Source organism: Scyliorhinus canicula, chromosome 15 (assembly GCF_902713615.1).
Source record: "Scyliorhinus canicula chromosome 15, sScyCan1.1, whole genome shotgun sequence".
Classification (NCBI taxonomy): Eukaryota; Metazoa; Chordata; class Chondrichthyes; order Carcharhiniformes; family Scyliorhinidae; genus Scyliorhinus; species Scyliorhinus canicula.
The window spans coordinates 139,043,080-139,070,971 of record NC_052160.1 but is presented as its reverse complement, the minus strand read 5'-3'; the positions used below and the strand labels follow the sequence as shown (position 1 = coordinate 139,070,971).

The 27,892-nt window shown below is 47.2% G+C and overlaps 1 protein-coding gene across 1 annotated transcript in view; it reads left to right on the top strand.

Annotated features, from left to right (window-relative positions):
- LOC119978185 (N-fatty-acyl-amino acid synthase/hydrolase PM20D1-like) overlaps positions 1-27,892 on the top strand; it is a 72,322-nt gene that overhangs the window by 29,838 nt on the left and 14,592 nt on the right. The window contains exons 4-8 of the mRNA XM_038819615.1: positions 2,493-2,626; positions 13,534-13,653; positions 18,871-18,946; positions 25,425-25,486; positions 25,688-26,185. Coding sequence (XP_038675543.1) covers positions 2,493-2,626; positions 13,534-13,653; positions 18,871-18,946; positions 25,425-25,486; positions 25,688-26,185 — 890 coding nt within the window. The remainder of the gene's footprint in view (positions 1-2,492; positions 2,627-13,533; positions 13,654-18,870; positions 18,947-25,424; positions 25,487-25,687; positions 26,186-27,892) is intronic.

Sequence of the window (27,892 nt, the reverse complement as noted above, 5' to 3'; positions counted from 1 at the left end):
AAGGACTTGGAAAATACATTTCTCAGAGATTTCTATCTGTCCCCTCCTTTCCTGTCTTGCTTCAAGTGTGAAGGGCAGTGCAGAATTTGTTGCTTAGCATAAACTTAGTTAAACCTCAATAGTTCCAAATCAAATGTGTATTTTGCAATGTCAATGATCTGCAGTCAGGGACAGTGGAAACGACAGCTTTTCAGGAGGAAGAACCGAGAACAATTTTGCCTCAGAATGTTCGAGGAAGTGGCCTTTACTACTCTTTACTACCCAATTGATGAGGGGAGTAATCAAATTGCATTTAAACTTAGATGTACGATCCTGGAACTCATTGTAAGTGCAGGAAGCAGTTCAAAACTCCTTATCGTGCATCGTAGATCAACTCTGTCTGAACAGTTGTGGCTCACTGACAGCTTATCAACTTCTCTCAGCATGCGTCTGGGTTTCGCAAGGCTGTATCTGTGTAACTGCCATACATATTTACATTTGTGTCTCGAGCAAATACAGGTCCATTCGTGGTTAATGAAACTCAACTTTGACAAGTAACTAAGAAATGTATCGTCGCTTGGTCGCACAGAACCTGAATATTGCTGAAATATTGCTGAATATTGCAGCGGGCAGCACGGTAGCATAGTGGTTAGCACAATTGCTTCACAGCTCCAGGGTCCCGGGTCCGATTCCCGGCTGGGTCACTGTCTGTGCGGAGTCTGCACGTTCTCCCCGTGTCTGCGTGGGTTTCCTCCGGGTGCTCCGGTTTACTCCCACACTCCAAAGATGTGCAGGTTAGGTGGTTTGGCCAGGCTAAATTGCCCTTAGTGTCCAAAATTGCCCTTAGTGTTCAAAGCGGTGAAGTGGAGGTTACTGGGTTAAGGGGATAGGGTAGATATGTGAGCTTGAGTAGGTTGCTCTTTGTAAGGGTTGGTGCAGACTCGATAGGCTGAATGGCCTACTTCTGCACTTTAAATTGTATGATACAATGAAGAATGGCATTTGCCAAAGTCTTTTGTCTTGCATTCGTCATTCCCTACAAAGGAAGGAATATAATCAAACTTTGCGCTTTTCTTGAAAGTATTGAGGCTGAACTAATTTTATGCCAAGCAACAAATTCTGCGCTTTCCTTCACACTTGAGCTTCGGGAGCCTATTGCTCCCTGTTGCTTTCCCCGCTGCAACGCATCAGCCAATCAGAGTCGACTTGGTAACTAATCGATGGAATGAACCGTCCCAAGAGAACCAGGTGTGGCCCCGATTAGGTCAGGTGGGCAAAAAGCTTGGTCAAGGTGGTGGGTTTCAATGAGGACCTTCCCGAAGGAAAGCGAGGTAACGAGGAAGACAGGTAGAACATAGAACATAGAACATAGAACATTACAGCACAGAACAGGCCCTTCGGCCCTCAATGTTGTGCCGAGCAATGATCACCCTACTTAAACCCACGTATACCCGTAACCCAACAATCCCCCCATTAACCTTACACTACGGGCAATTTAGCATGGCCAATCCACCTAACCTGCACATCTTTGGACTGTGGGAGAAAACCGGAGCACCCGGAGGAAACCCACGCACACACGGGGAGGACGTGCAGACTCCACACAGACAGTGACCCAGCCGGGAATCGAACCTGGGACCACTGGAGCTGTGAAGCATTGATGCTAACCACCATGCTACCGTGAGGCCCCAATCCTGGGGGTATAGAGAGGAAATTCCAGATCACGGGCACCTCAGCACCTCAGCACCGACACCACATGGACTGGGTTACAATACCCGGCCAGACCCCAATTTATATCAGGAAACCGGACAGGAAACCCCAACATTTTTTCTATTTGTAAAAGCAAAGGATACTTCACCCCGGAGTGATTCCGCTGACCAATAATGATCTTTTATATGAAAATTGAATATTATTAACACAGTTATAAACACATTAACGTCACAAAAAATACCTTTTCAATTCACAGTTATACAAGTCAAAAATATTGTTGGAAATGGGCCAAAGGCAGGTATATAGAGTTAGGCCACACCATGGCAGATGGTGCAATTTAAACTCAATAAAACATCTGTAATTACAATGAGTCAACCACATCGGTGTGGGGTCTGGAGTCACATGTAGGTCAGACCGGGTAAGGACGGCAGATTTCCTTCCCTGAAGAACACTAGCGAATCAGGCTGGGTATTTATGACAATCATGAACAGTTCCTAAGCCGGAATTTTTCAGCCGACTACACCCCCACCCCACTAACCCCCTACCCACACCACCACCCCCCGCCCACCCCCAGCCCATCGTGGTGGAGACGGCTTGGCCGCTGGTGGGATACTCCAGCCCCGTCCAAGACTGCGGCATTTTGCATGGTTCGCAGAATGGAAGCACTCCGGCGGAACCTACGGCAGGGGTCAACTTCAGTGGGACCAGAATACCCCATCCCTACTCACTATTAACGAGACTGATTTATAATCCCGAGGGTGTGAAAGGTGTTGTTTAAACACAAGTCTTTCCTTTCTTATCTGTAGGTTGGAGGAAACAATGGAGCCAGGAACATAGCGAGAGTTCTGCAGTCCAGAGGAACAAAGCTATCCTTTCTCCTGGACGAAGGCTCCGCTATATTCGATGGAATCATACCCGGGCTGGACAAACCTGCTGCACTGTAAGTACCTCAATCTTCCAGGTTCGAGCAACATCCCGTTCAGCCATTTGCCAAAAGTAATTTGCTTCCATGAGCTGATCCACAAAATTCAGAATTCCTTGGCTTTGCAATTAGACGGAATTCGATCCTTTCCCAATGGGCCTGGAGAGGAAATGCCCAGAACACACGCTGGTCTGGATAACTTCTTCAGGTTAAACCTACAAATGTTCTTTTGTACAAGGCTCCAAGTATATACGGGAGTAAAATTTATTTGTTCTTGTCATAGGAGGGAGCAGACATGGCCACATTTAATGTCCGTCCCTAGGAGGCACGTGTATTAATTACAAAACCTTTTCTAACAGGATGACAATCCCCATTTGTTACTCGGGTCTCTCACATAATTGGCAAGTGTCACAATTATTAATGTAGCTATAAATGACTTCGATGAAGGAACCGAAAGTATGGTTGCTAAATCTGCTGATATCCACAAAGATAGGTCGGGAGTTTAGCAATGAAGAGGGTGTGAATATGTTAAGCGAGTGGGCAGAAATCTGGCAAATGGAGTCAAATGTGGGCATAATGTGAAATTATCCATTTTGGCAGGAAGAATAAAAGAGCTGATTATCTAAATGGTGAGAGATTGCAGAGCTGTGAGGTGCAGAGGGATCTGGGTGTCCTAGTGCAGGAATCACAGGTACAGTAAGTAATTAGGAAAGCTAATAGAATGTTAGAATGTAGTCAAGGATCATAACAGAGTTCTCTGCTATGAGGGAATTCCCTGTAATGAGGGGCCGATGGTGGGGGTCTCTCGTGCGGGCTTGGTGGGGGGGGGGGGGGGGGGGGGGGTCAGGTCATCCTCATGCTTGCGTTCTGTTGGGACGGTGTGCCCCATAAATTCCCTTGGGGGGGTGAAAGATACCCGTACTTGTGGGGGTGGGGGTGCTGGGGGCAGGATTGGCATTGTGGTGGGGAGGGGGGCCAGCTGCCAGACCTTGCTATCGAGCCGCCTGCTCAAAATGGCAGCCTGATCGTGGCAGTCACAACAGTATCCCTTGTGTTGCTCGTTATGCTTTCCTTAATTTGCTCTGTTTTAATTACCTTTGCTCAAGAGTCGCCAGGTATCTTTTTGATACCACCACAGGGTTCAAAGCCGAATACTGATCAATGACTCGATACACCAGTTAGTAAGTCTGAAATCAATGCAGATTTATTTATACACACAGTCAATTATTACTCATGCACAAACTCTACTCACTAAACTACAACTACTACTAAAAGTCTATACTTAGCTTCGGGCGCCCACTCAGTCAGAGGAACAATGCCCGTTGTCTGGTTCTGATACTGCTGGCTTCGAACTGGTATAGAATAGTAGCTAGGAGCGCCTATCTTGTAGTGTGCATTGACCTTAGACTTACTTGGCTGGTGCTTGGCGGGCCTCTTGTCGCTGAGAGCCAAGGCCAAGGTGAAGGTGAAGAAGAAGAGAGCGATCTGTCTTTGGGGACTCTTTATACCCCATAGGGGCTTTGCGCTCTTTTGGGCGGACCTTGAACTTGGCCCCAATTAATTGCACCAAGTCCCAATCGTTTGTATTGATTCTCTCCAATAACGGGGCCGTTCCCCGATCACTGGGCGGGCCCTAGGTAACCGTTGGCCTGCCTTTGTTTTAGCTTCCACTGCCGCCGGGGAGTCTGTCCTGGTACCGATTGCATAAATGTTTCTCTTTTGTCCCCGGAGATAGCTCATTACTATGCTAATGGATTGTAGTGTCGGTCTGTCTGGGAGCTGCAGGTTCCAATCCACAGGCAAACCTTGCACCTGCTTGTTTTCCCAGCATTATCCAATTTTCCCGGCAACGCAATTCAGTGTTAATCGGTCCACTTAACAAGGCCTCACAGGTTCCGGATCTGATTAAAAAGGTCTTTGAGGAATTTTATGAGAGGTTGTACAGGTCAGAGCCACCTGGGGGAGACCGTGAGATGCAGGAATTTCTAGATGGGTTGGAGTACCCGAGGTTAGGGGAGGGGGACAGGGCTACATTAGAAGGAGCGATAGTGGAGCAGGAGATAAAAAATGCGATTGGGAGGATGCAGTCGGGGAAGGCGGCAGGGCGGATGAGTTTCCGGTGGAATATTATAACAAATTCAAGGATAAGCTGGCACCCCTGATAGTGGGGATGTTTGAAGAGGCGAAAGGGAGGGGTTGTTGCCACAAATTTTGGGGCAGGCATCGATTTCACTGTTGCTAAAAAAAGATAAGAACCCAACGGAGTGTGGGTCGTATAGGCCCATATCAGTTTTAAACGCGGACGCAAAAGTATTGGCGGGTAGGCTGGAGGAGTGCCTCCCGAAGGTGATAGGTGAAGATCAGACGGGGTTTCTGAGAGGGAAGCAGCTCTTTTCAAACGTTAGAAGGGTATTGAACGTGGTTATGGCACCAGGGGAAGGGAAGGAAACAGAGGTGGTTGTGGCATTGGATGCCGAAAAGGCGTTTGACCGGGTAGAATGGGGATACTTGATGGGAGTTCTGGAGAGGTTTGGGATTGGACCAAGATTTGTGAACTGGGTAAAGCTACTATATAAGGAGCTGAGGGTGAGTGTCCGCACAAATAACATCAGCTCAAGATACTTTTCTCTCCACCGTGGGACTAGGCAGGGATGTCCTATGTTCCCCCCCCCCCCCCCCCTGCTGTTTGCACTCAGGATTGAGCCATTGGACATCGCATTAAAAAGTTCGGGGGTATGGAAAGGAATAGTGCGGGGGGGGGGGGGGATAGAGCATAGGGTGTCCTTATATGCCGATAACTTGCTATTATACATCTCGGAACCGAGTGTGTCGATAGGGGGAATATTGGAGCTGCTTCGGGTGTTTGGGTCTTTCTCGGGGTACAAACTAAATCTGAACAAGAGTGAGTATTTTGTGGTGTGGGGCAGGGATGGGGGGGCTGCCATTCCATAGGACAGGAACTCACTTTAGATACCTGGGGGGTGCAGGTCGTCCGGGAGTCGGGGGGGGGGGGGGGGGTTCCGTCGGTACGTCGGTACAACATTTCTAGTTTGGTGGGGAGAATGAAAGTCGATCTGGCGAGGTGGGATGGTCTCCCTCTGCCACTGGCGGGTCGGGTACAGGCGGTTAAAATGAATGTGTTGCCGCGATTTCTGTTTATTTTCCATGCCTGCTGATTTTCCTGCCAAAGGCTTTTTTCAGACAGATTGAGGGAAGGATTACTTTGTTCATATGGGGAGGGAAGGTGGCCAGAGTTAGAAAGGTGCTGCTACAGAGGGGAAGGCAGGCAGGGGGTTTGGGTCTCCCGAACCTGATGTATTATTACTGGGCGGCGAATGTGGAGAAGGTGCGGAGCTGGGTCAGAGGGGTTGATTCCCAGTGGGTCAGAATGGAGGAGAGTTTGTGCAGGGGGTCGGGATTGAAAGCACTAGCAACAGCGCCGCTCCCAATGGCCCCGGGAAATACTCAGGGAGTCCGGTAATAATAGCTTCATTGAGAATTTGGAGGCAGTTTCGCCAACACTTCGGGTTGGGGGCAGGGTCAAGCGAAATGCTGATTCGGGGGAACCATAGATTTGAGCCAAGGAAGTCGATGGAAATTTTCGGAAATGGGAGGAGAAGGGGATTAAGACACTAAAAGATTTGTTTCTTAGGGGTCGGTTTGCAGGACTGAAGGAGCTGGAAGCAAAGTGTGGGCTGGAGCAGGGGGAAATGGTTAGATGCATGCAGGTTCGAGATTTTGCCAGAAAGGAGATACAGAGCTTCCCGGTGGAGCCGGCCTCCACATTGCTGGAGGAGGTGCTGACGACAGGGGGACTGGACAAGGGGGTAGCGTCGGCGGTTTACGGAGCTATTTTGGAAGAGGAGAAGGCACCACTGGAAGGGATCAAAGCAAAGTGGGAGGAATAGTTGGGAGAGGATATGGAGGAGGGGTTCTGGTGTGAGGTGCTCCAGAGAGTGAATGCCTCCACCTCATGCACAAGGTTGGGGCTGATACAGCTGAAGGTGGTATACAGAGCACACCTCACGAGGGCGAGGATGAAACGATTCTTTGAAGGAGTAGAACATGTGTGTGAACGTTGCGGGGAGAGCCCCGCTAATCACGTTCACATGTTTTGGTCCTGTCCAAAGCTGGAGGATTACTGGAAGGAGGTTTTTAAGGTAATCTCTAAAGTGGTGCATGTGAAACTGGACCCGGGCCCTCGGGAGGCCATATTCGGGGTGTTGGACCAGCCGGGGTTGGAAACGGGTGTGGAGGCAGATGTTGTAGCCTTCGCCTCGTTGATCGCCCGAAGGCAGATCCTGATGGGATGGAGAGCAACCTCTCCACCCTGAGCCCTGGCATGGAGGGGACCTGCTGGAATTCTTGACTCTTGAGAAGGTTAAGTTTGAACTGAGGGGGGGCAGCACGGTGGCTCAGTGGGTTAGCCCTGTAGCCTCATGGCGCCGAGGTCCCAGGTTCGATACCGGCTCTGGGTCACTGTCTGTGTGGAGTTTGCACATTCTCCCCGTGTCTGCGTGGGTTTCACCCCCACAACCCAAAGATGTGCAGGGTAGGTGGATTGGCCACACTAAATTGCCCCTTAATTGGAAAAAATGAATTGGGTACTCTAAATTTTTTTTAAAAGTTTGAACTGAGGGGAAGCTCGGAGGGGTTCTACAATTCATGGGCATTATTCATTATGCACTTTCCAGAACTGGATAACATCGAACATTAGTTGGGGCGGGGTGGGGGGGGGGGGGGGGGGCGGGAGGGTTGGGGGGAGGGGGGCTGTGTTGTTAATGGTGACTGGGTGATTCCTGATTCCTTTTTGTCATTTGTTTGTGTGAACATGAGGGCTGATGTCTGGGGTTTGGTGGGAGGATGGGATAGTTGTTATCGATATGGGGATTGAGATATTTGTTACTGATTATTGTTTATTGTTGGTGGGTATAAATTTGGGAGAAAATGTGAAAAAGGAGAATACAAAATATTTTTTGAAATATTTGAAATCTGATTGGCTGATGATGCTGTTATCCCAAGTGTTCAATGAGGGTCTTGGGACCTGTGGCAGTGATGAATGTCACGTAAACCAGATACATCCGGTAGCCTGATGATCCTTCGAAACTGCTGAGGAGGTATTATGATCGCTGATCCCTTGAAAGACTGAGGTCCTCTGCCCAGGGTCATGGAAACAGCATACATCTGTGCCTTTGTTCCCTTATCGGCTATCTCTCTCTGAGACACCAGTGAGTCCGTTGGGTCTTTCTCGCATAGACCTTAAATAGACTTTGGATCCTTCATGGGGACAGGGCAGGGGAGTGAGCCTAGGTAGTGTGCTCTTTCGGAGTGTCGGTGCAGGCTCGATGGACTGAATGGCCTCCTCCTACACTGGAGGGATTCTATGAATTCTCTATGGAGTCTATGAAATATGGGTCTGGATTCTTCCAAAATGGGACTCTATCCCCCACGCCAGCGTAAAAACGTTTAATTCCGGCGTTTCCTATAAAAAAAGATCATCCAATTCACTCACCTGCAGGGGGCTAGCAGGGACCCAGAGTGATTCACACAGTTTAGCTGCGGATACGGGCACCCACACTTCTGGTTTGGAGTTTGCACATGCGCACGGCGGCAGCCTCTGCGTCTTGGCGAACTAGGACAGCTGAGGCAGCTGAAAAATATAGGCACCCCCGATCGGCCGCCCGCCCGAAGATCTGACCGCCCTGATCTGTAACCTGGCCGCCTATAGGGCCCCCCCTCCCCCGTGTCTGATCACCCCCCCCCCCCCCCCCCCCCCCCACCTCCCACCAGGCCGGCAGTGGACTGAGTCCGCGGCTGCCAACGAGCTTCCCGAACGGCGATGGGTGGTTAGAACCACGCCGTCGGGAACTCGGCCAGTTGTTGGGAGCAGAGAATCGCTGGGCGGGCCTCTGGCAAAGGCCCCCACAGCCACGCGGAGTACTCCACGAACTTGCCAATTCTCGTGTCCCGGAGAATCACCGGACCGGCGCCGGGCCCGATTTCGGCATGGAATTAGATTCTCCGCCCGCACGCCAAACACGATTTTGGCACGGGTCTGCGGAGAATCCAGCCCCTTGTGTCACTCTTTCAGCTGGAAGTTCAAACTTCTTTTTCAAGTTTATTGGTCTCCACCTGGATTGTACCAAAATAATATAAAATATCCCCGGCCTCCCCATCCCATCCCCCCTTTCGTGTTAATTACCCTGGGGTAACACGGACTGCAACTGGATGCAGTTGTACTTGAAAGTAGACTCCAAACTTTGATGTTAGTTCAATACGCTTTATTGAACTTGTTAAGCAGTACACACAGTTCGCTGTGGGTTTGACACTCTACTAACCTAAGCGTGCTTACTGTAAATAACTAGACCAGACTAGCTCTCAGCCACGTGTAGAAGGTGCTAACTGATATATACACCCTGACTGTCACTACAGTTGTCATCAGTGGAAAGAGGCAGAGTGTTGATGCCTCGTGTGTTTTATAGTGGGAGACCAGCTTCTAGTGTTCTGCCTGGTGATTGGTTGTGTTCTGTCCTGTGTGTTGATTGGCTGTACTGGGTGTCTGTCACTGCCTGTCTGTATCTCATTATGTGCATGAGTGCATATTATGACACCCCCAACCACCTCCGAGCTGCCCAAAAGGCTGTTTACTAGTTCAAACCTGAAATGAAAAAATGAAAAAATAAAAATCGCTTATAGTCACGAGTAGGCTTCAATGAAGTTACTGTGAAAAGCCCCTCGTCGCCACATTCCGGCGCTTGTAACCAGATGGCATTTACCTCTGAGCAGGGTGCATTTTTAATTAGCTGTGGCATCACTACAGCCATTAGCTATTTGCAGCTGATTCGCAGCAGTGAATATTTTTCTGTGTCCACGTGCCTACGGGACATAGACAAAGAAAATACTTGTCGCCATAGCTCCCAGCTATAATCCCGTTTGAACTGTCTTTTCTAAGGGAAAGTATAGGGGTGATAAGGTGGGGGGGGGGGGAAGAATACATCCGAACATGAAGCAAGGACACTCTCGCGTGCAGAACAGCACATACCCTTTGAGGATAGATGTAAACCCTTTGATGATGGATGTAAGAGCCCTAGACGGAAATGCCCCAGCATTGTACACACAGCAGCTCTGCAACCAGTCGGCAAGTCTTTTTGATATCATGTTTTATTGTTTAAAACCGTGTAAATAGCTGTTTAGACTGTGGACATAACGGACTGCCTGTACACACAACAAAAGCATTTTACATTAGCAGGCTTTAGGGCCTTCTTTCTGCTGTGATGGAGACATTAATTCCAGCCAGTTGCACATCAGTTCCGTGCAGGCACCAGTTAGGTTTTTATAGCTCATTGCGCCCCACACTTGTTATTCATCAGCATTGAGCTTGATTATGCCTTGAGCCTCAGCCTGAAATCACAGGAATGTCTTGGAATGTTTTCAACACATGACAGGGCTACATTATTGTCGAATGTGCAGAGCAACAAGTAATCACGATGGGCCCAAAGTTCAAAACAATAATTAGCAGATAAACATTCCCACTGCCTTCAGCGTTGACTTTGAGCCAGTTGTTCCACAGGTTTCACTAAAACTGGCAAGTACTCAAACACACAAATGGCACAAGGTCAACTACAAATGCTTTGCATTGAATCACATTGGAGGAGCTCAGACTGCAGACACTAGGCTAAAATTTCCATCTCGCTTCAATGAAGCTGCACATAATAATCTTTAGCATTGTCACAAGTAGGCTCACGTTACTGCAATGAAGTTACTGTGCAAAGCCCCTAGTCACCACATTCCGGCGTCTGATCGGGTACACAGAGGGAGAATTCAGAATGTCCAATTCACTTAGCAGCACGTCTTTCGGGACTTGTGGGAGGAAACCGGAGCACCCGGAGGAAACCCACGCAGACACGAGGAGAATGTGCGGACTCCACACAGACAGTGACCTAAGCCGGGAATCGAACCTGGTACTCTGGCGCTGTGAAGCAACAGTGCTAACCACTGTGCTACCATGCCGCCCATTTGTACTTTATTGTAAAAGCTGCTTTATGTGTCTAGAATTAAAATGCCCACCTACCAAAGCAAATGTATAACGAGCTACAGCATTTGAAAGATTCCGCTGCAGCATTTTGCCCTTTTGTGTGTTGACGTACAAATTGAAGAATGGATATTCATAACGGACAGAAGTTTCATCCTTGTGCTATCTGAGAGCAATCATAGCCACTTGTACACTGCTGCCTCCAGAATAGCTCTGTCTTGTATCAGAACAAGCATCGGGCATCCTTCAAATCCCATCACACAGAATGAATGTTACTAAAGTTTCAGCCATGGTCAAAAGATAGAGAGCCCCATGGTCCAGGCCCCTGCTGTGTGTGCTCCAAGGCAAAACATTCTCTGAATTTCCACAGGGTTCTCTCGATCTCTCTCCATAACTTCAGTGCAAACCCTGGTGGAACAATAGGAATTCTTCATGGATTTCCCTCCAGTTCTCGGCTAAAACCCTCCCCCCCCCCCTCCCCTGCCGTGGAGATTTCAGGTGATAGATTTCATTGTCTTGTTGGAGTTCGTCTCGTAAAAACCTTGCGCACACTGTTACTGCCGCGCATCTAATGCCCACCGAATTGTGTTCAAATGGAACCTTTTAAAGCATTCATTGGTGCGTGTGTAAGGAGTGAATTCTCTGCGTTGTGTCATTCTTCATTATATATGGGCGGCAAGGTATCTCAGTGGTTAGCACTGTTGCTCCACAGCTCCAGGGTCCCGGGTTCGATTCCCGGCTCGGGTCACTGTCTGTGCGGAGTCTGCACATTCTCCCCGTGTCTGCGCGGGTTTCCTCCGGGTGCTCCGGTTTCCTCCCACAAGTCCCGAAAGACGTGTTGTTAGGTGAATTGGATATTCTGAATTCTCCCTCTGTGTACCCGAACAGGCGACTGGGGGCTTTTCACAGTAACACTCATTGCCTACTTATGACAATAAAGATTATTATTATTATTATTCCCCAAGCCCAATGGACAGTATCATTGATTTATTTTCGCCGACTAGGTAGAGCTTGCACCCTAGGTACGTCTAGCACAGGTGGAAGCGTCGGAAACATGAGGCGCAGTTGGCGATCTCAGGCTTACGCTGCGTATCGTCCACAGCGATCTTCTGGTGGCCTCATGGAACCCTCAATGCCAGCTGACCAACCGCTCCAATAATGGGATGACCTGCCTGTCTTGACCATGCTGAGAGACCCCATGTGTAGGAAAGCCCAGACATCTTCCATAAGGCAATATTCTCCAGGTGCCCACCTACCACCATCCCCACCCCTCTGCCATCTCTACCCCCATCTCCCACACTCCCCTGTCATGAGAAGCTCAGCAAGTGGGAAATGAGATGGAAGGTCAGTAACATCAACCCACCTTATCCCATTTGTATCAGAATGTTCCCTCACAATGACAGATCTCCTTCCACAAAGAGCTCCTTCCTTGGGAGGCGTTAGTGAATCAGTTTTTTGTACTTTGTTTGGCCCCTTGTTCCCCACTGTAACCAATCACTGTTTGTCAAAGTACCATTTGCCAATGCTCCCTGTTGATTAATCTTTTTGTCTACTATGTACGTACTGTGTACGTTCCCTCGGCCACAGAAAAATACTTTTCACTGTACTTCGGTACACGTGACAATAAACCAAATCAAAATCAAATCAATCAAATCGCAAAGGGTATTATATTAATATTTATTTATGAGATGTGGGTGTTGTTGGCTCGGCCAGCACTTCCAGGTGATGGGGTTCCCATGCATCTGCTGCCCTTGTCCTCCTAGATGGCAGCAATCGTGGGTTTGGAAGGTGCTACCTCGGGAACTTTGAGTTCCTGCAGTGCACCTTGTACATGGTACACACTGCTGCTACTGTGCAGTCTGAGAGGGGTGTCAATCAAGCGGGGCTGTTTTGTCCTGGATGGTGTTGAGCTTCTTGAGTGTTGTTGGAGCTGCGCTCATCCAGAAAAGTGGTGAGTGATCCATCACACTCCTGACTTGTGCCTTGCAGATGGTGGACAACCTCTAGCGATTTAGGAGGTTAGTTACCCTCCGCAGGATTCCGAGCCTCTGACCTGCGGTGTGAAGGGAATTTGTTCTACTGTTTAATCTGAATCTCTCAGTATGATTAATATGGTCTGGCAGCAACCTCCATTTTAGACTTTGGCATGAGCCACAGCTTCTGATGCTGAGGGGTAAAGCCATGTAGGGTTAACCCAGAAATACAGCATCCTGGTTTGAAATTATTCAACCCTTTAAGACACTCATTAAAACCTACCTGTCTGATGAGCCTTTTGGGTGCCTTTTCTCGTATCTTTCTTCACCGTTCAAAGACGCTATATACATGCACAATGTAAATGCGTAAGAAACTTCAGAGAGTCGTGAATACCGCCCAGTCCATCACACAAACCCACCTCCCATCCATTGACTACACCTCCCGCTGCCTGGGGAAAGCGGGCAGCATAATCAAAGACCCCTCCCACCCGGCTTACTCACTCTTCCAACTTCTTCCATTGGGCAGGGGATACAAAAGTCTGAGAACACGCACGAACAGATGCAAAAACAGCTTCATCCCCGCTGTTACCAGACTCCTGAATGATCCTCTTATGGACTGAACTGATCTCTCCACACATCTTCTCTACTGAGTAATGCTTCACCCGATGCCTGTGTCTATGTATTTACGTAGTGTATTTCATGTTTGCCCTGTGTATTTTCTTTTCATGTACGGAATGATCTGTCTGGACTGTACGCAGAACAATACTTTTCACTGTACCTCGGTACACGTGACAATAAACAATTCCAATCCAAATTGTTGTTGCTGTGGGCAATGAATAATCAACGTTTTCTTTGTCTTTTGTTTAAAATTGATGCCACACACTGAATTTAAAGTTTAAAATGTGTGTAATTCTCTGCAGGATAGCTACCTCTGAAAAGGGATATGTTTCCATTGGGCTGAATGTGAGCACGGGCACCGGACATTCCTCGATGCCACCCAAGGAGACCAGCATTGGAATCTTGGCAGCTGCAGTGTCCAAGTGAGTGAGAGACAAGTGCATGGCTCAAAATAACTTCATTCTCTTTCAATAGCTGTACTCCAAGGTGTATTTTTCTGTGATGTTTCCTTCCCTGTGTAATGTCGTGGAGTCTTCCTCAGTTTCCTGTCACAATCTACTTTCTTCGTAACGTAGTGAGCAGGAAATGATATGTTCATGTTTTAAGTGAAGAAAGCTCTCGCGTTTGAAGGCATTCTATTCTCTCTTAACAATTCATTCTTGGTCTCAGTACAGCCTTCCATCTCCTGATGGAAGGTTGCTTAGACCTCAATGACATTGACTAACTCCATCCTTACCTCACACCCAAAAAATGTGATGCCTGTTTTGGTCACGTCCAGACTTAATTTCTCCCAACGTCCAATTCACCAGCTTCCCAGCCTCTGGATTCCACCTTCCACAAAACCCATCTGTTTTCTCACTCATTCGAAGTTCCACTTGTTCTTCACCACTGTTTCCACTGTTGCATTCTGGCTCCCCGTCTCCCAATACATCCAGTTCACCCTCATCTGCAAATAACTCAATGACCTGGCCCCGTTCTACCCCCCATACTTTTTCCATACTTACATCCGATCCACGGCCTTCAGTAATTCAACTTTGACCTCCTGTACAAGTAACATTCGTGCCACGCAGGTATTAGACGATGACCATCTCCAACAAGAGAGGATCAAACTATCCCCCCTGTCATTCAGTGGCATTACCATTACTGAATCCTCCACGATCAACATCCTGGGAGCTACCATTGCCCAGAACCTGATATAGACTACCCATATAAATACTGTGGCTACAAGAGCAGGTCAGAGGCAAGGAATCCTGTGGCGAGTAACTCACTTCCTCACTCCATAAAACCATAAGACATATGAGCAGAAATAGGCCACTCGGTCTATCGCGTCTGTTCTGCCATTCAATGGGATCATGGCTGATATAATCCTCAACTTCACTTTCCCGCCTTATCTCCCTAACCCTTGATTCCTTGACTAATAAAAAAAATCTGCCTATCTCAGCCTTGAACATGCTGAACGACCCAACCTCTACAGCTCTCTACGGTAAAGAATTCCACAGATTCACTACCCTCTGGGAGAAGAAATTCCTCCTCATCTCTCTCTTAAATGGATGATCCCTTAGTCTTTGATTATCCCCTCTGGCCCTAAACTCTCCCACAAGAGGAAGCATCCTCTCAGTATCTACCCTGTCAACCCCCCTGAGAATCCTATATCTCTCAATAAGGTCACATCTCATTCTTCTAAACCCTAATTAGTACAGGCCCAACATATTGGCATAACGGTATGGGCAGCACGGTAGCATTGTGGATAGCACAATTGCTTCACAGCTCCAGGGTCCCAGGTTCGATTCCGGCTTGGGTCACTGTCTGTGCAGAGTCTGCGCATCCTCCCCGTGTCTGCGTGGGTTTCCTCCGGGTGCTCCGGTTTCCTCCCACAGTCACAAAGATGTGCAGGTTAGGTGGATTGGCCATGATAAATTGCCCTTAGTGTCCAAAATTGCCCTTAATGTTGGGTGGGATTACTGGGTTATGGGGATAGGGTGGAGGTGTTGACCTTGGGAAGGGTGCTCTTTCCAAGAGCCGGTGCAGACTCGATGGGCCGAATGGCCTCCTTCTGCACTGTAAATTCTATGATATCCAACCTCCATACCCGGATTCAACCTAGCAAACCTTCTCTGCAGTGCCTCCAATGCCGGTATATCTTTCCTTAGACAAGGGAACCAAAACTATTCACATTCTAGGTGTGGTCTAATTAATGTCCTGTATAGTTTGAGCAGAACGTCCCGATTTATATACTCCATTCCCTTTTTTAAAAATGCCAATGTTGCATTTTCCTTCCCTATTACCTGCTGAACTTGCATGCTAGTTTGTTGTAATTTATGCAAGAGGACCCCCCCAAATCCCTCCGTGCTACAGCTTTCTGCAGTCTTTCTCCATTTAAATGATATTCAGCTCCTTTATTCTTCCCACCAAAGTGCATTTTCCGACATTACATTCCATCTGCCAAGCTTTTGCCCACTCACCTACCCTGTCTATATTGCTGTGTAGACTCTTTGTGTTATCCTCACCACTTTCCTTTCCACCTCCCCGAAGCCTGTCCACCATCTGCAAGGCGCAAGTCAGGAGTGTGGTGCAATACTCTCCATTTGCCTGGATGAGTGTGGCTCCAACAACACTCGAGAAGCTCGACACCATCCAGGGCAAAGCAGCCCCGCTTGATTGGCATCCCTTCCAGAAACATTCACCCCTCCAAAAGCGACAAAGAGTGGCAGCCGTGTGTACCATCTGCAAGATGCACTGCAGGTGCCTTCGGCAGCATTTTCCAAACCCATGGCCACTACCATCTAGCAGGACATGGGAACCCCACCAACTGGAACTTCCCCTCCCAGCCGCTTACCATCCTGACTTGGAAATATATCACCGTTCCTTCACTGTCGCTGGGTCAAAATCCTGCATCCCAAGTGGCTAAGACCAAACCTTTCTTAAAAGGGACACTCACATGACATCGGTAAATATAAGTTGTTGAAAATTGAGTCGAAGGTTATCAGGCTGGAATGTAGATGCGAGGTCACTCTCAGCTCAGCCATGACCATATTGAATAGTAGTGCTGGCCCGAGGGGCCGAATGGCCTATTCCTGATTTGTATGTTCCTGTTAATGTTGCAATCTCTCAAATCATCAACTCTGCTGGTTTACGTCCACAATGCAGCATCAAAAATGAACAGATGTCTATAGTTTAGTGTGTGTGTTTGTGGAGGGGGGGGGGGGGGGGGGGGAAACCACAGTAGAGAATCAAAGCCCCGTGAGGAACTGGATCTCCAGCTGTGGAATGAGAAGAATGATTAGCAGGTCAAGGATCAGCACTCGCAGGCCCCTGGTTGTGTTCTTCAAAAATGTTTCATTCTAAATTTCGCCGCTCTCAGAGTGTGCTTTACAATGGATTAAAAGCAAAGCTGGATGCTTAAAAAGCCCTGATTTTAAATCAGCCTGGGATGAGGCCAAGGCAAATGGCAAACTGACTGCCCATCCCACGCAGTACGCACGAGGCGGTCGATTAATGTCTGGACCTCATCCACGGGCCTGTACTGAGCTTCTCAAGCCTGACAGGGAGCTGCCGCAGGTCGAGGGTCAGGAGGAGGACTTTAGACACCAGGAGGTCTGAAGGAATGGTCTCAGGCAGTCGGATGGGGTGGGCGGGTCAGGAGGGCATCACGGTGGGGAGAGTATAAGGAAGCTCGAGCAGCGGTATTCCAAGGGTTCTTTGTGGGCTCGCCCCGGTCCTATATAGAAAACAAAAACATTTTTAAGGACTTGCTTTTATGGGCCAGTTCTGGTTCCGGCACTTGCTGCCTGGCAAGGAAGATGTAACGGCCTCCCCACTCAGGCCTGAGGTGGTGAAAATTGTCTGATAGTCCAGACTGCATAATTAAAGCAGAACTGCCCTCACGATTGAGATCCACACAAAAATAGGAGGTTAAAATTACATCCCGGTAGGGGGTAAGTCGCTGCCGCAATTTTAACTGCCGGCCACCTGGGTTCTGCTGGGTTAAAATCAGGTCTTCCAAACTCCACTAAATGTAAGCATCCTGAGTTTGTCCGTAGGCTCAGGTGCCTGCTTCAGGTATAAGTGGATGAGCTGGATGGAGCGCAGTGAATGAGCTCTAACACTGGCCTTGAACACCCCAGAAATTCTTCCCCGCACCTTTCCTGAACAGCCCACACATGGAGCTGATCATTTGGGCAGGTGGAATGGGGATGCACAGGACCAGTAGCTAGTGGTACTTTTCCTGCCTGCTTCAGTCGCCCTCAGACACCAGGTGCCTCCAGATTGGCATCAAAGGTGATCCACGTTCCTTCAGCTGGTGAGCAGGCTGGACTCTCTGGTTTTCTGTTCCAAATGTAACCAATTACAGTTGTCAGAGATCACCTACTGCTTCCCTACAGTGCAGAAGGAGGCCATTCAGCCCATCGAGTGCGCCCACCCTCTGAAAGAGCGCCCTACCTAGGCCCGCACCCCCGCCCTATCCCTGTAACCCCACCTAACCTGAACATCTTTGGGCACTAAGGAGCAATTTAGCGAGGCCAATCCACCTAACCTGCACATCGTTGGGCTGTGGGGGGAAAGCGGAGGAAACCCACGCAGGTACGGGGAGAACGTATAAACTCCACACAGACAGTGACCCAAGGCTGGAATTGAACCCGGGTCTCTGGCGTTGTGAGGCAGCAGTGCTAATCACCGTACCGCCATTTGACTCATCACTGCTGGTGTTCTTGGCGTATTTATGCTACAACAGGAACGTTATCTGCCCTTTCTTAAATCATTGTGCTGATGTGGGTGGCAATATAAAGAGATAATTTGGCACCCTTTGAAACTCATTAGCATAATAAATCCATAAAGCAACTTATTACGAAAATAACATTGCAAACCACTTGAGTGGCAAAAAGAAATACTTGCATTTATATAGCACCTTTCACAGCTGTAGGACATCCCGCAGTATTCCACATCTGAAGAGTAGCAATGTAGAAAAAAGAGCAGCCAATCTGCACGCATCGCGTCGCAGTCTTCTTGCCAAAGAGCCATATGATACTGACCCGATCATCTGTTTCGGGTGTGTTTACTGGGGGCTAAATATTGGCCAGGACACCAGGGGCAACTCCCCTACTCTTCTTCAAAGGAGTGTCATGGAAACTTTCACATCTGCCTGAGAGAGCAGAAGGGGCCTTGATTTAATACCGCATCTGGAAGACAGTCCTCTAACAGTGCAGCACCCCCTCCATACGGCACTACAGAGTCAGCTTTGACTCTCATACGTAAGTCCTGGAGTGGGCCTTGAACCCACAACCGCCTGGCGAATAGGCAAGAGTCCTTATTGAACCGTGGCTGACACATATGGCTAAAACTCCAGCCAATCCATAAAATACATACAGCTAACCAAAGTTTTTATTGGACCAATACTTCAAAACTTTGATAGACAAGGCTGTAGTATGCAATAATACAATCAGTGGAAAATGTAGATCTACTTGGATGTAGATCCTCGTTGATTAAAAATTCAGACGAGTGAAGTGCATTACCTTCTGCACCGTCAGAATTACAAGGCTCGAGATTCCTAACCATTGAGAAATTCGAAGCAGAGAAGGGTTCACAAATATTTATAATTGTACTTTGTACTAATGACTAAAACTATTTCTCTTCATCTCCAGATTGGAAAATAACCCAATGCCCAGGATGTTTGGGCAAGGGCCAGAGAGTGGGATGTTTGAACACCTGAGTTCACAGGTATGATTGCTCGGGAATGTGATCATTCCTTCCTGCTTCAAACCGGAACGTTCCTGTATTATGCTTTTTTTACATGGACAGAGTGATTCAAACACAGCTTTAGAGTTATTGTATTTTCAGGAGGTTTTGTTCAACCATCCTGGAAGAAAGGCAATATGTAAAACGGCTGGTCTGCTAACTACCCCAGATATTATCATTAGCCTCTGATGTTATCAGATGGGAAGTGAGGAGGGGGAAGTGGTGATTGAGCCATTGAAGTTGACCTCCACTTGGCCGAAAGCAAAGAGATGATGAAAGACAATACTCAATTCTCACGGTTGAAATGTCACTGAACTTTCATTCTTGTCCAAGTTCCAGTTAATTTATCTTAGGCATCGCCACACGGGAGACCCATATGTCATGCAATAATTTGTTTTCAGAATGCCTTGCCTGTACTTTGATCTGTTAAATTGAGATAGATTAAGCAAACTGAGGTGTGTTGGGATTATAAATATCAACAACGACAGGTTGACCCTAATGGCTTGCTTCTGTGCTAGATATTCTTTATAATTCCATATCACTGGATTTTCCCTGCATCTCCAGTTCCTGCTCTGATTGCCAGTAACTACTATTTTTTAAATTAATTTAGAGTACCCAATTATTTTTTTCCAATTAAGGGACTATTTAGCGCGGCCAATCCACCTACCCTGCACATCTTTGGGTTGTGGGGGTGAGACCCACGCAGAGACGGGGAGAATGTGCAAACTCCACATGGACAGTGACCCGGGCTGGGATCGAACCTGGGTCCTCAGCGCCGTAGGCAGCAGTGCTAACCACTGAACCACGTGTCGCCCCGCCAATAAGTATTTTAAGGCAGCAAAACGAATCTGTCATGTTATTGCCCACGCAGTATTTAGCTGGAGGTGCAGTCAAAAGATTTGACCCTATATTTTTTTTATACAGCTGAATTACTGTGAAAATCAAATAGCCTAACATTATTTCTATATCCTCTGGGGATTTTCTGTAAACACTTAACGATAAATAAACTTGATTGTTAATTTTAGCCTGAATAATATTGTAGGACAGCTCATGTGAAAAGGCAAATGCAATGGACAGCTCCGTAGTTTCCAATGGAAAATGCTATGGTAACAAGACAACTGCTAGATCTGTGTGTTTTTTTAAATATTCGTTCATGGGATGTGGGCATCGCTGGGTTGGGTCAGCATTTGTTGCCCATCTCCAATTCCCGTTGAACTGAGTGTCTCGATAGGCCATCTCAGATAAGAGTCAACCATGTTTCTGTGGGTCTGGAGTCACATGTAGGCCAGACCAGATAAGGAGGGAAGATCTCCTTCCCGGAAGGACGGACATCAGTGAATCAGATGGGTTTTTGCACCAATGGATGATCGTTTCATCATTGTTCACCCTTATTGAGACTATCTTTTGATTCCAGATGTAGGGATTGAATTTAAATTGCACCAATTGCCAGGAATGTGAGCCTCTGTCCATAGAGCATTAGCCTGGGCCTCTGGATTACTAGTCTAGTGACATTCTCATGACACCATCCTTCTCCTATTCATGTCAGTCAGTTTGTGCGTTTCTCACACAAAAACTAAATTGCATAGGTTTCTAATTCAGATCACCAGTGTACAACAACTGAGTATATAATGTTTAATAGCAGCCCTGGATTGTGCCCAATATCGCCTCTGAGTGTCGACTCACTGGTAACGTGAGCACTGACTCTCACACATCAATGACAAATAACCTTCGTTTGATGATGCCACTTCTTCATGGAACACATGAGTGAATCCACATTCATTAAGCTGTGACTCTGCCCACGCACTGAGCTGTGACACCAACATACAGTGCGTGAGTTCAGGAAGAAATCTGGAGCAAATTTTACAGATTGGGATCTGCTTATGGAAAAGTGTATTCTTTTGCGGTTAGGGGATGTCTAGGATGGCCATTATACCCTCAAAGTTTACAGTGCTGCAGGGCTGCGCAGAAGCAGATGTTGTCTGTGCTGCTTCCTCACAGGATGAGACCCTGATATCATCGAGCGCAGGCACTCCCCAGAGTAATGGGCGATAAACCAGTTGCCACAGACCTGCCTTCATGCAGACCCCCACCTATTTGTTACGTGTTTGTTTTTGGTTTAAGGGGACTTGAGAGAAAGAAAACTAAGGAAAATAATAAGTTAACATCCTGCTGAAACACCAGGCTTTGAATTTTCATCAAATTTCTTCTAATCTTATTCCACGCTTTAGAAACTCCGAGAAGCAGCACCATCTGGGGGTGGTTTTCAAAGCTTACTTTGACCTTCCATCAAACGCAAAAAACAGCACGGAAGTTCCATTTTTTCCCCTCCAATATCTTTCCTTTCCTTCCATTTATTTAATTTTGGAATTGACGTGGGTTCTCGGCATCGTTAGATTTTGGAGTTTACTCGTGCTGCGTAATATCAAAGCTGCAAACATTTCAGCGAGAAGCCTAGATCCATTTTCTGGTGGAACCTGGTATGTTGCAGCGTGGGACTGCGTCAGAAATTGGCTGACCTGAAGCTCAATGGAAGTCTTGGGATTATGAATGACCTTGCTGTTTGCCTTATCTGTACCAAAAACCCACAATTTGCAGAATTTCTGAAACATACTGCATTCCTCTTGAGATTACGCTCCGAATACATGCGGATGTTTTAAACTGACTCACGTTAAGATCAAACGCAATATTTTCAATGAACAGCAATCTCCATATTTTAATATTCCAAATTGTTTGCAGGTTCTTCCAGGCAAACTGCAATTCACAGCTGGGCACCAAATGCTGTCTGCTTGTGTCCAAGGCATTTCTTTTTGTGAATAATGATAGGAAAATGTTTATGCAAACACTAGAGCACCAGAGACCCCCTCAGTCCTGGCTCGTTCAATATGTTTTTCATCCCAGCCTACACACGCCTTGCAACCAGAGATTAAGGCCCACCTTTTGCTCCCGGGTCAGGTGCACAGTGACTGGAGAATTCCCGGCACTGTGACCACAGTATGTGCTACATAGTATGTAACAATATGTATAATAATAAGAGTATAAACAAAATCTTCAATTACGGCAATTGCTTCAATTTAAATCTTGCTTGAAATTGAAATGTTCAATTGGGGCAGCACAGTGGATAGCCCTGCTGCCTCACAGCGCCAGGGTCCCGGGTTCGATTCCCGTCTCGGGTGACTGTCTGGTGGAGTTTGCATATTCTCCCCGTGTCTGCATGGTTTCTCCGGGTGCTCCGGTTTCCTCCCACAGTCCAAAGATGGCCGTGCTAAATTGCCCCTTCGTGTCCAAAGATGTGCAGGTTATATGGGGATAGGGTGGGGAGTGGGCCTAGGTAGGATGCTCTTTTGGAGGGTCAATGCAGACACGATGGGCCAAATAGCCTCCTTGTGCACTGTAAGAATTCTATTCTATATTTTGATATCTTAGTACATTATTTTTCAAGATATTACAATCCTTGTTACAGATTTGCCTTCTTTCGCTCTTCTATCATCCTGACCCCAGTTCTCATGATTCATCTGGATAGAAATTGTCCCATTGGGCAGACGCAGCATGGGTTCATAAAGGGCAGGTCGTGCCTAACTAACTTAGTGGAATTTTTTGAGGACATTACCAGTGCAGTAGATAACGGGGAGCCAATGGATGTGGTATATCTGGATTTTCAGAAAGCCTTTGACAAGGTGCCACACAGAAGGTGGCTGCATAAGATAAAGATGCATGGCGTTAAGGGTAAAGTAGTAGCATGGATAGAGGATTGGTTAATTAATATCCCCAGCATCACTTCCATACTTCAGTTCCAGTTTGCGGAATAACATTATTGCCTGTTGCAGCACAGGAGTATCTTAATCATTCTGACAGCCCCGACATGTTAGATGTAGAAATCCAGTAGGCACAAAGAGGAAGGCTCAACAGGTTTATTTTACCCCAAAAGTTAGAGTCGCTGCTGCGGCGTACAACACAAATGTCCCAGCCCAGGGCTATCAGAATTCCTGATCCGGGTCTGGGAGTCGTAGTGATATCATGGTTGTAATTCACCAACTGACCACTAGGAGTCTCATTAGTATATAAGGCAGGGGTGGGCAAACTTTTCCGTGCAAGGGCCGCATTCAGAAATTCACAATTCACAAAGGGCCGCATAGTATATTAAGTAAAATAATTACTTCACCCGGTTATGATTCTGGGCGCCTCATATAGAACATAGAACTGTACAGCACAGAACAGGCCCTTCGGCCCTCGACGTTGTGCCAAGCAATGATCACCCTACTCAAGTCAACGTATCCACCCTATGCCAGTAAGTAATCCAACAGCCCCCCCACCCATTAACCTTTAAAAAAAAAATTTTTTTTTTAAAAAATCTTTTTTTTTTTAGAGAAATTTTTTTTTTTTTTTTTTTTTAATGACTTGGTGGGCCGCAGAAATACCTTTGGCGGGCCGCATGCGGCCCGCGGGCCGTAGTTTGCCCACCCCTGATATAAGGGAATGTTAGAGTCAGTTGACCTCAGACTGACTGGAGAGCTGGAAGAGAGAGGTTGCTTGTGCATGATCGTATTGTTAATCATCTGTTGTTTTGGATATAGTTGACCCACAGTTAATGTTAATAAATAGTTTCTGGCTTTAGCTACAAGTGTTCCTGTAATATAAATCAGGCCATCCGACAAGAACATTAAAGGAGCAATATTTAAAGGGCCGACCTCCGCCCACTACCACGAGAACTCGTACGCTACGTGCCCCACAAGGAGAATGATTAGTGATCCCCGGTGGACTTCCAGTGACGCGATGCGAGGGAAAGACATGCGCGAGCTGGCTCCCGCTCCCGGTGCCCCGGGTTTCTAACTGACCTCTACCACATGAACCCACACTCTACGAGCCTCACAGGGAGATGGGTTGGTGATCACCCCGTGGTCCTCAGGAGGATTAACATATAGGCCCACCTTTGTTTTATCTTTCCATGGGGATATGATCACTGGGGGAAAATATCCAGTCAGCTGCTCCTGCAATGAAAAACAACATGGGTATGAGCAACCTGGGCTATATTTGTCCTTTTCTGCAATTTCATACATGTACTGGGAAAAAGTGGACTGTCTCCAAAATCGTCATTCACTTATACTTCACTTATAAAGTAATTATTAAGACTTCAAAAATCCTGCTGGTCAAGACGCAGGGCAGTCCTGGCTTCTGTCTGCTTCCACCAGGAGAGTTTCTGGGATTCCCACCCACTTCCCAGCTACATCCTTTGTGCAATGTCTCAATCTGGTGGAATGCCTTTTGACACATTCCTCCCTGAATCCAGGTTTCCTTCAGGTCTACTGCAGTCGAGCCAAAGTGGTTTGGTTGCATTGAATTCTGCAGCCTGGGAGCTGGCTGGATCATAATGCACTTTGGAAGCTGGTATCAGAGCTATTTGAGTTTCTAAAGATTGTATCACCTCAGGATCTTCGTGACTCACCCAGCACACAGAATGCTGACTTCAGCAAATATCTTGCCACCTCATTCGAAATTGAAATTGCAGGGTTCTTTTTTTAAGCAACTTGGATTTAGAAAAGGACATTAGCATGTGGAAGCTTCTCAAAGGCAGAGGGAAACGATGATTGATGAGCTAAAGTAGGTGAAATCAAAACTTGATTGGATTGGATTTGATTATTGTCACGTGTACCGAGCTACAGTGAAGAGTATTGTTCTGCCTACAGTCCAGACAGATCATTCCATACATGAAAAATACATAGGGCAAACATAAAATACACAATGTAAATACATAGACACAGGCATCAGGTGAGGCATACAGGAGTGTAGTACTACTCAGTACAGAAGATGTGTGGAGAGGTCAGATCAGACTATAAGAGGGTCATTCAGGAGTCTGGTAACAGCGGGGAAGAAGCTGGTTTTGAATCTGTTCGTGCGTGTTCTCAGACTTTTGTATCTCCTGCCCGATGGAAGAAGTTGGAAGAGCGAGTAAGCCGGTGGGAGGGGTCTTTGATTATGCTGTCCACTTTCCCCAGGGCAGCGGGAGATGTAAACAGAACCAATGGATGGGAGGCAGGTTCGCGTGATGGACAGGGCTGTGTTCACGACTCACTGTAGTTTCTTCAATGGTCTTGAAGGAGATTCTTAAATGAGGAGAGTGGGGAGGTGAAGAGGGAACTCCAGAGCACAGGGTCTAACTAATCGCACACGAAGAATGAGCCGGATGACTTTATTTCAATGGTGGACATATAGATCACTAAGTCCCTCAAACTGTAAAACATTGTTGCAAAAGCGCAAGTTCCTCGAGTTGTTCTCTCACATTAACCGTGCTCTAGAACTGTAAATTTTAATAGTCGAGGTGAGAAAGCTTGAGGTGCAATCAGTATCAATGAAATCAGAAACAGAAGAACAGATATTACATCAAAATCTAGTAACATTGAGTATATTTGTCATCTTAATGGTTCAATCTGTAGGGTGTACGTAAACATCCATTCTTGTTTTGCAGCTTCGCTTCCCTCTGAATGTAGTCATGGCCAACCTGTGGTTGTTTTCTTCGCTTGTCGGCAGGTAAGAAATGGCACTAATCTCTCAGTATATTGACCTCATTATAGTTCAGCAAAAGGTTAAGCTACTGGCCTGACAAGCAATGACCTGGTAAAGCCAGGGGATGGACATTGGATTGGGCTGGGTTAACATGCTCTGACAATAAGGTTTGGGAATTTATCACTTTCCTTTTATTGATCCTGAGGATAGTTCGGCTGGTTTCAGAATCACACGATTCGCATCCACAAGAGCCAACGTGGCTGCTTCACTCTCGGCCAAATTCACGATCTACTCCTGGGCTGGGATGTCCCACTCCAACCCACCGCAGGACAGAAAATTCGGAAGTCAGCGCTCCTTTGTTAGGTTTGTCAAATTTGCCGACTCTCCCGCTCCCCATGACGATTCCTGTCACAGATGGGACCAGAGGATCTCAGCCCTGATATTAGCCGCACAATGGCAGGAATGCTTTGGACAGTCTTCGCCGAATTTACAGGACAGGAACCGCGCTAGTAACTTGGGCAACATCAAGAAGAGAGGAACGATGACTTTGGATATTATTGGAATGTGGATGCTGGGACGGATGTGTGGGATGATGAGAAGGACCAAAATCAGGAAGCAGCACATCAGGGGGTCGGTGAAGATTGTGGGAGCATCAAAGGAAGTAGCTGAGGAGAGATTGAAGTGGCCTGGTCACATGGAGAAGGAGGGAGGGAATGTGGTGCGGTGAGTGATGGAGATGAGACTGCCAGGAAGGAGCAGAAGAAGAAGACCAGATGGAAGGATGTGGTGGTCAGAGACAGGATTGGAAGAGGTGACTGACAGGAAGAGATGGAGAAGCAGCATTGTGGAGACCCCACGTGAAATGGGAGAAGTTGAAATCCCCAAACAGGGTATTTAGCCCAGCTGGTACGCAGCCAGTGTTAATCCTCCACACCTGAAGAAGGAGCCGTGCTCCGAAAGCTCGTGTTTGAAACAAACCTGTTGGACTTTAACCTGGTGTTGTAAGACTTCTTACTGTCCTCCACACAAACATCCTTCCAACCCACATCAACTAACCCTACCAACATAACGTTTATTCCTTTTTCACATATTGCCAGTTAAATGCATCAAAAATGCTGTTAAATTTATATTTTATACTATATGGGTTATTTTACCCTTTTTTCTCCAAATGAAGATCATAAAATCACAGGCTGCTCGATTTCCCGCTTTGGGTCCTGACACACAGGCAGGAGAGCAGAGAACCTCCCCTTTCAGGCCTAACAGGCGGTAGGTTCCTGCTGAATGACCCCCACTCAGACCTGGCCCGACACTGACCAAATCCATTTCACATTCCATCCGGTGTACAGAGGACTTGACGCCATTAGTCTAGCCTGGAGTCAGAGTCCAGAGAAACACTTAAACCCTTGTACCAAACCACAACAACAACTCATCAAACACCACCTGCCATATCTGTGGCAGGGTCTGTGGATCCAGGATCGGACTATTCAACCACCGCAGAACACACCTCCCCGGAGTGGAAGCAAGCCATCCTCAATGCTGAGGAACCGCCCAAGAGAGAAGATAAGGTCCCGGGGGAGGCAAGTACTCCTGAGGGATGTCTGGTCAGGTCAGATCCTGGGTTGAGAAAGATGTCCACTGAAGGGAGAGGTTGAATAGAATGGGCCGATATTCTCTGGAGTTTCGAAGAGTGAGAGGTGATCTCAGTGAAGCAGGTAAGATTCAAAATGGAGTCGACAGGTCAATGCTGAGAGACTGTTTCCCTCGGGAGAGTCTAGAACCATGAGACAGCCTCAGGGTGAGGGGTCAGCTATTTAGGGATGAGATGAGGAGGAATTTCTTCACCAGAGGGTTGTGAATGTTTGCAAGTCGCTACCTCGGAGGGCTGTGAGAAGCTCAGTTGTTGAACAAGTTCAAGCCTAAATGGATTGATTTTGGGACACCTGATGGAATAGAGTGCCTGGCATTATCCTGACAGGGCACTTCAGAGAATCGCCTTCATTTATTTCAATAGTTCTTCAGGAAGCATAGGCTTGGATGTTGGGAGTTGTTTCCCAAGAATTCTGCCAGCTGTAATAATGTAACATAGGGAGCTGTTCTAAATTGTTACAGGGTGAACTGTGCTCAAAGTATCAAACCAAAAGTGTAATTGTCACCTTCAGGAACTTGTTGCTGATTACAATTCTGGTTAAAAGATTTTAAACAAAATCGCAATAGCACAGCAGTGAGCACTGTTGCTTCACAGCCCCATGGTCCCAGGTTCGATTCCCGGCTTGGGTCACCGTCTGTGCTGTTTTGTTATGCTCTCGACATCACATAAGATGCGTCCTTGATGTACACTCTGACAAAGGAAGGTTCAGACTTGGAGATAGCTTTAACGCATTTATTAAACTGTTAACGATTCTCCTACTTGGATTCGACTCTCCTGTTAAT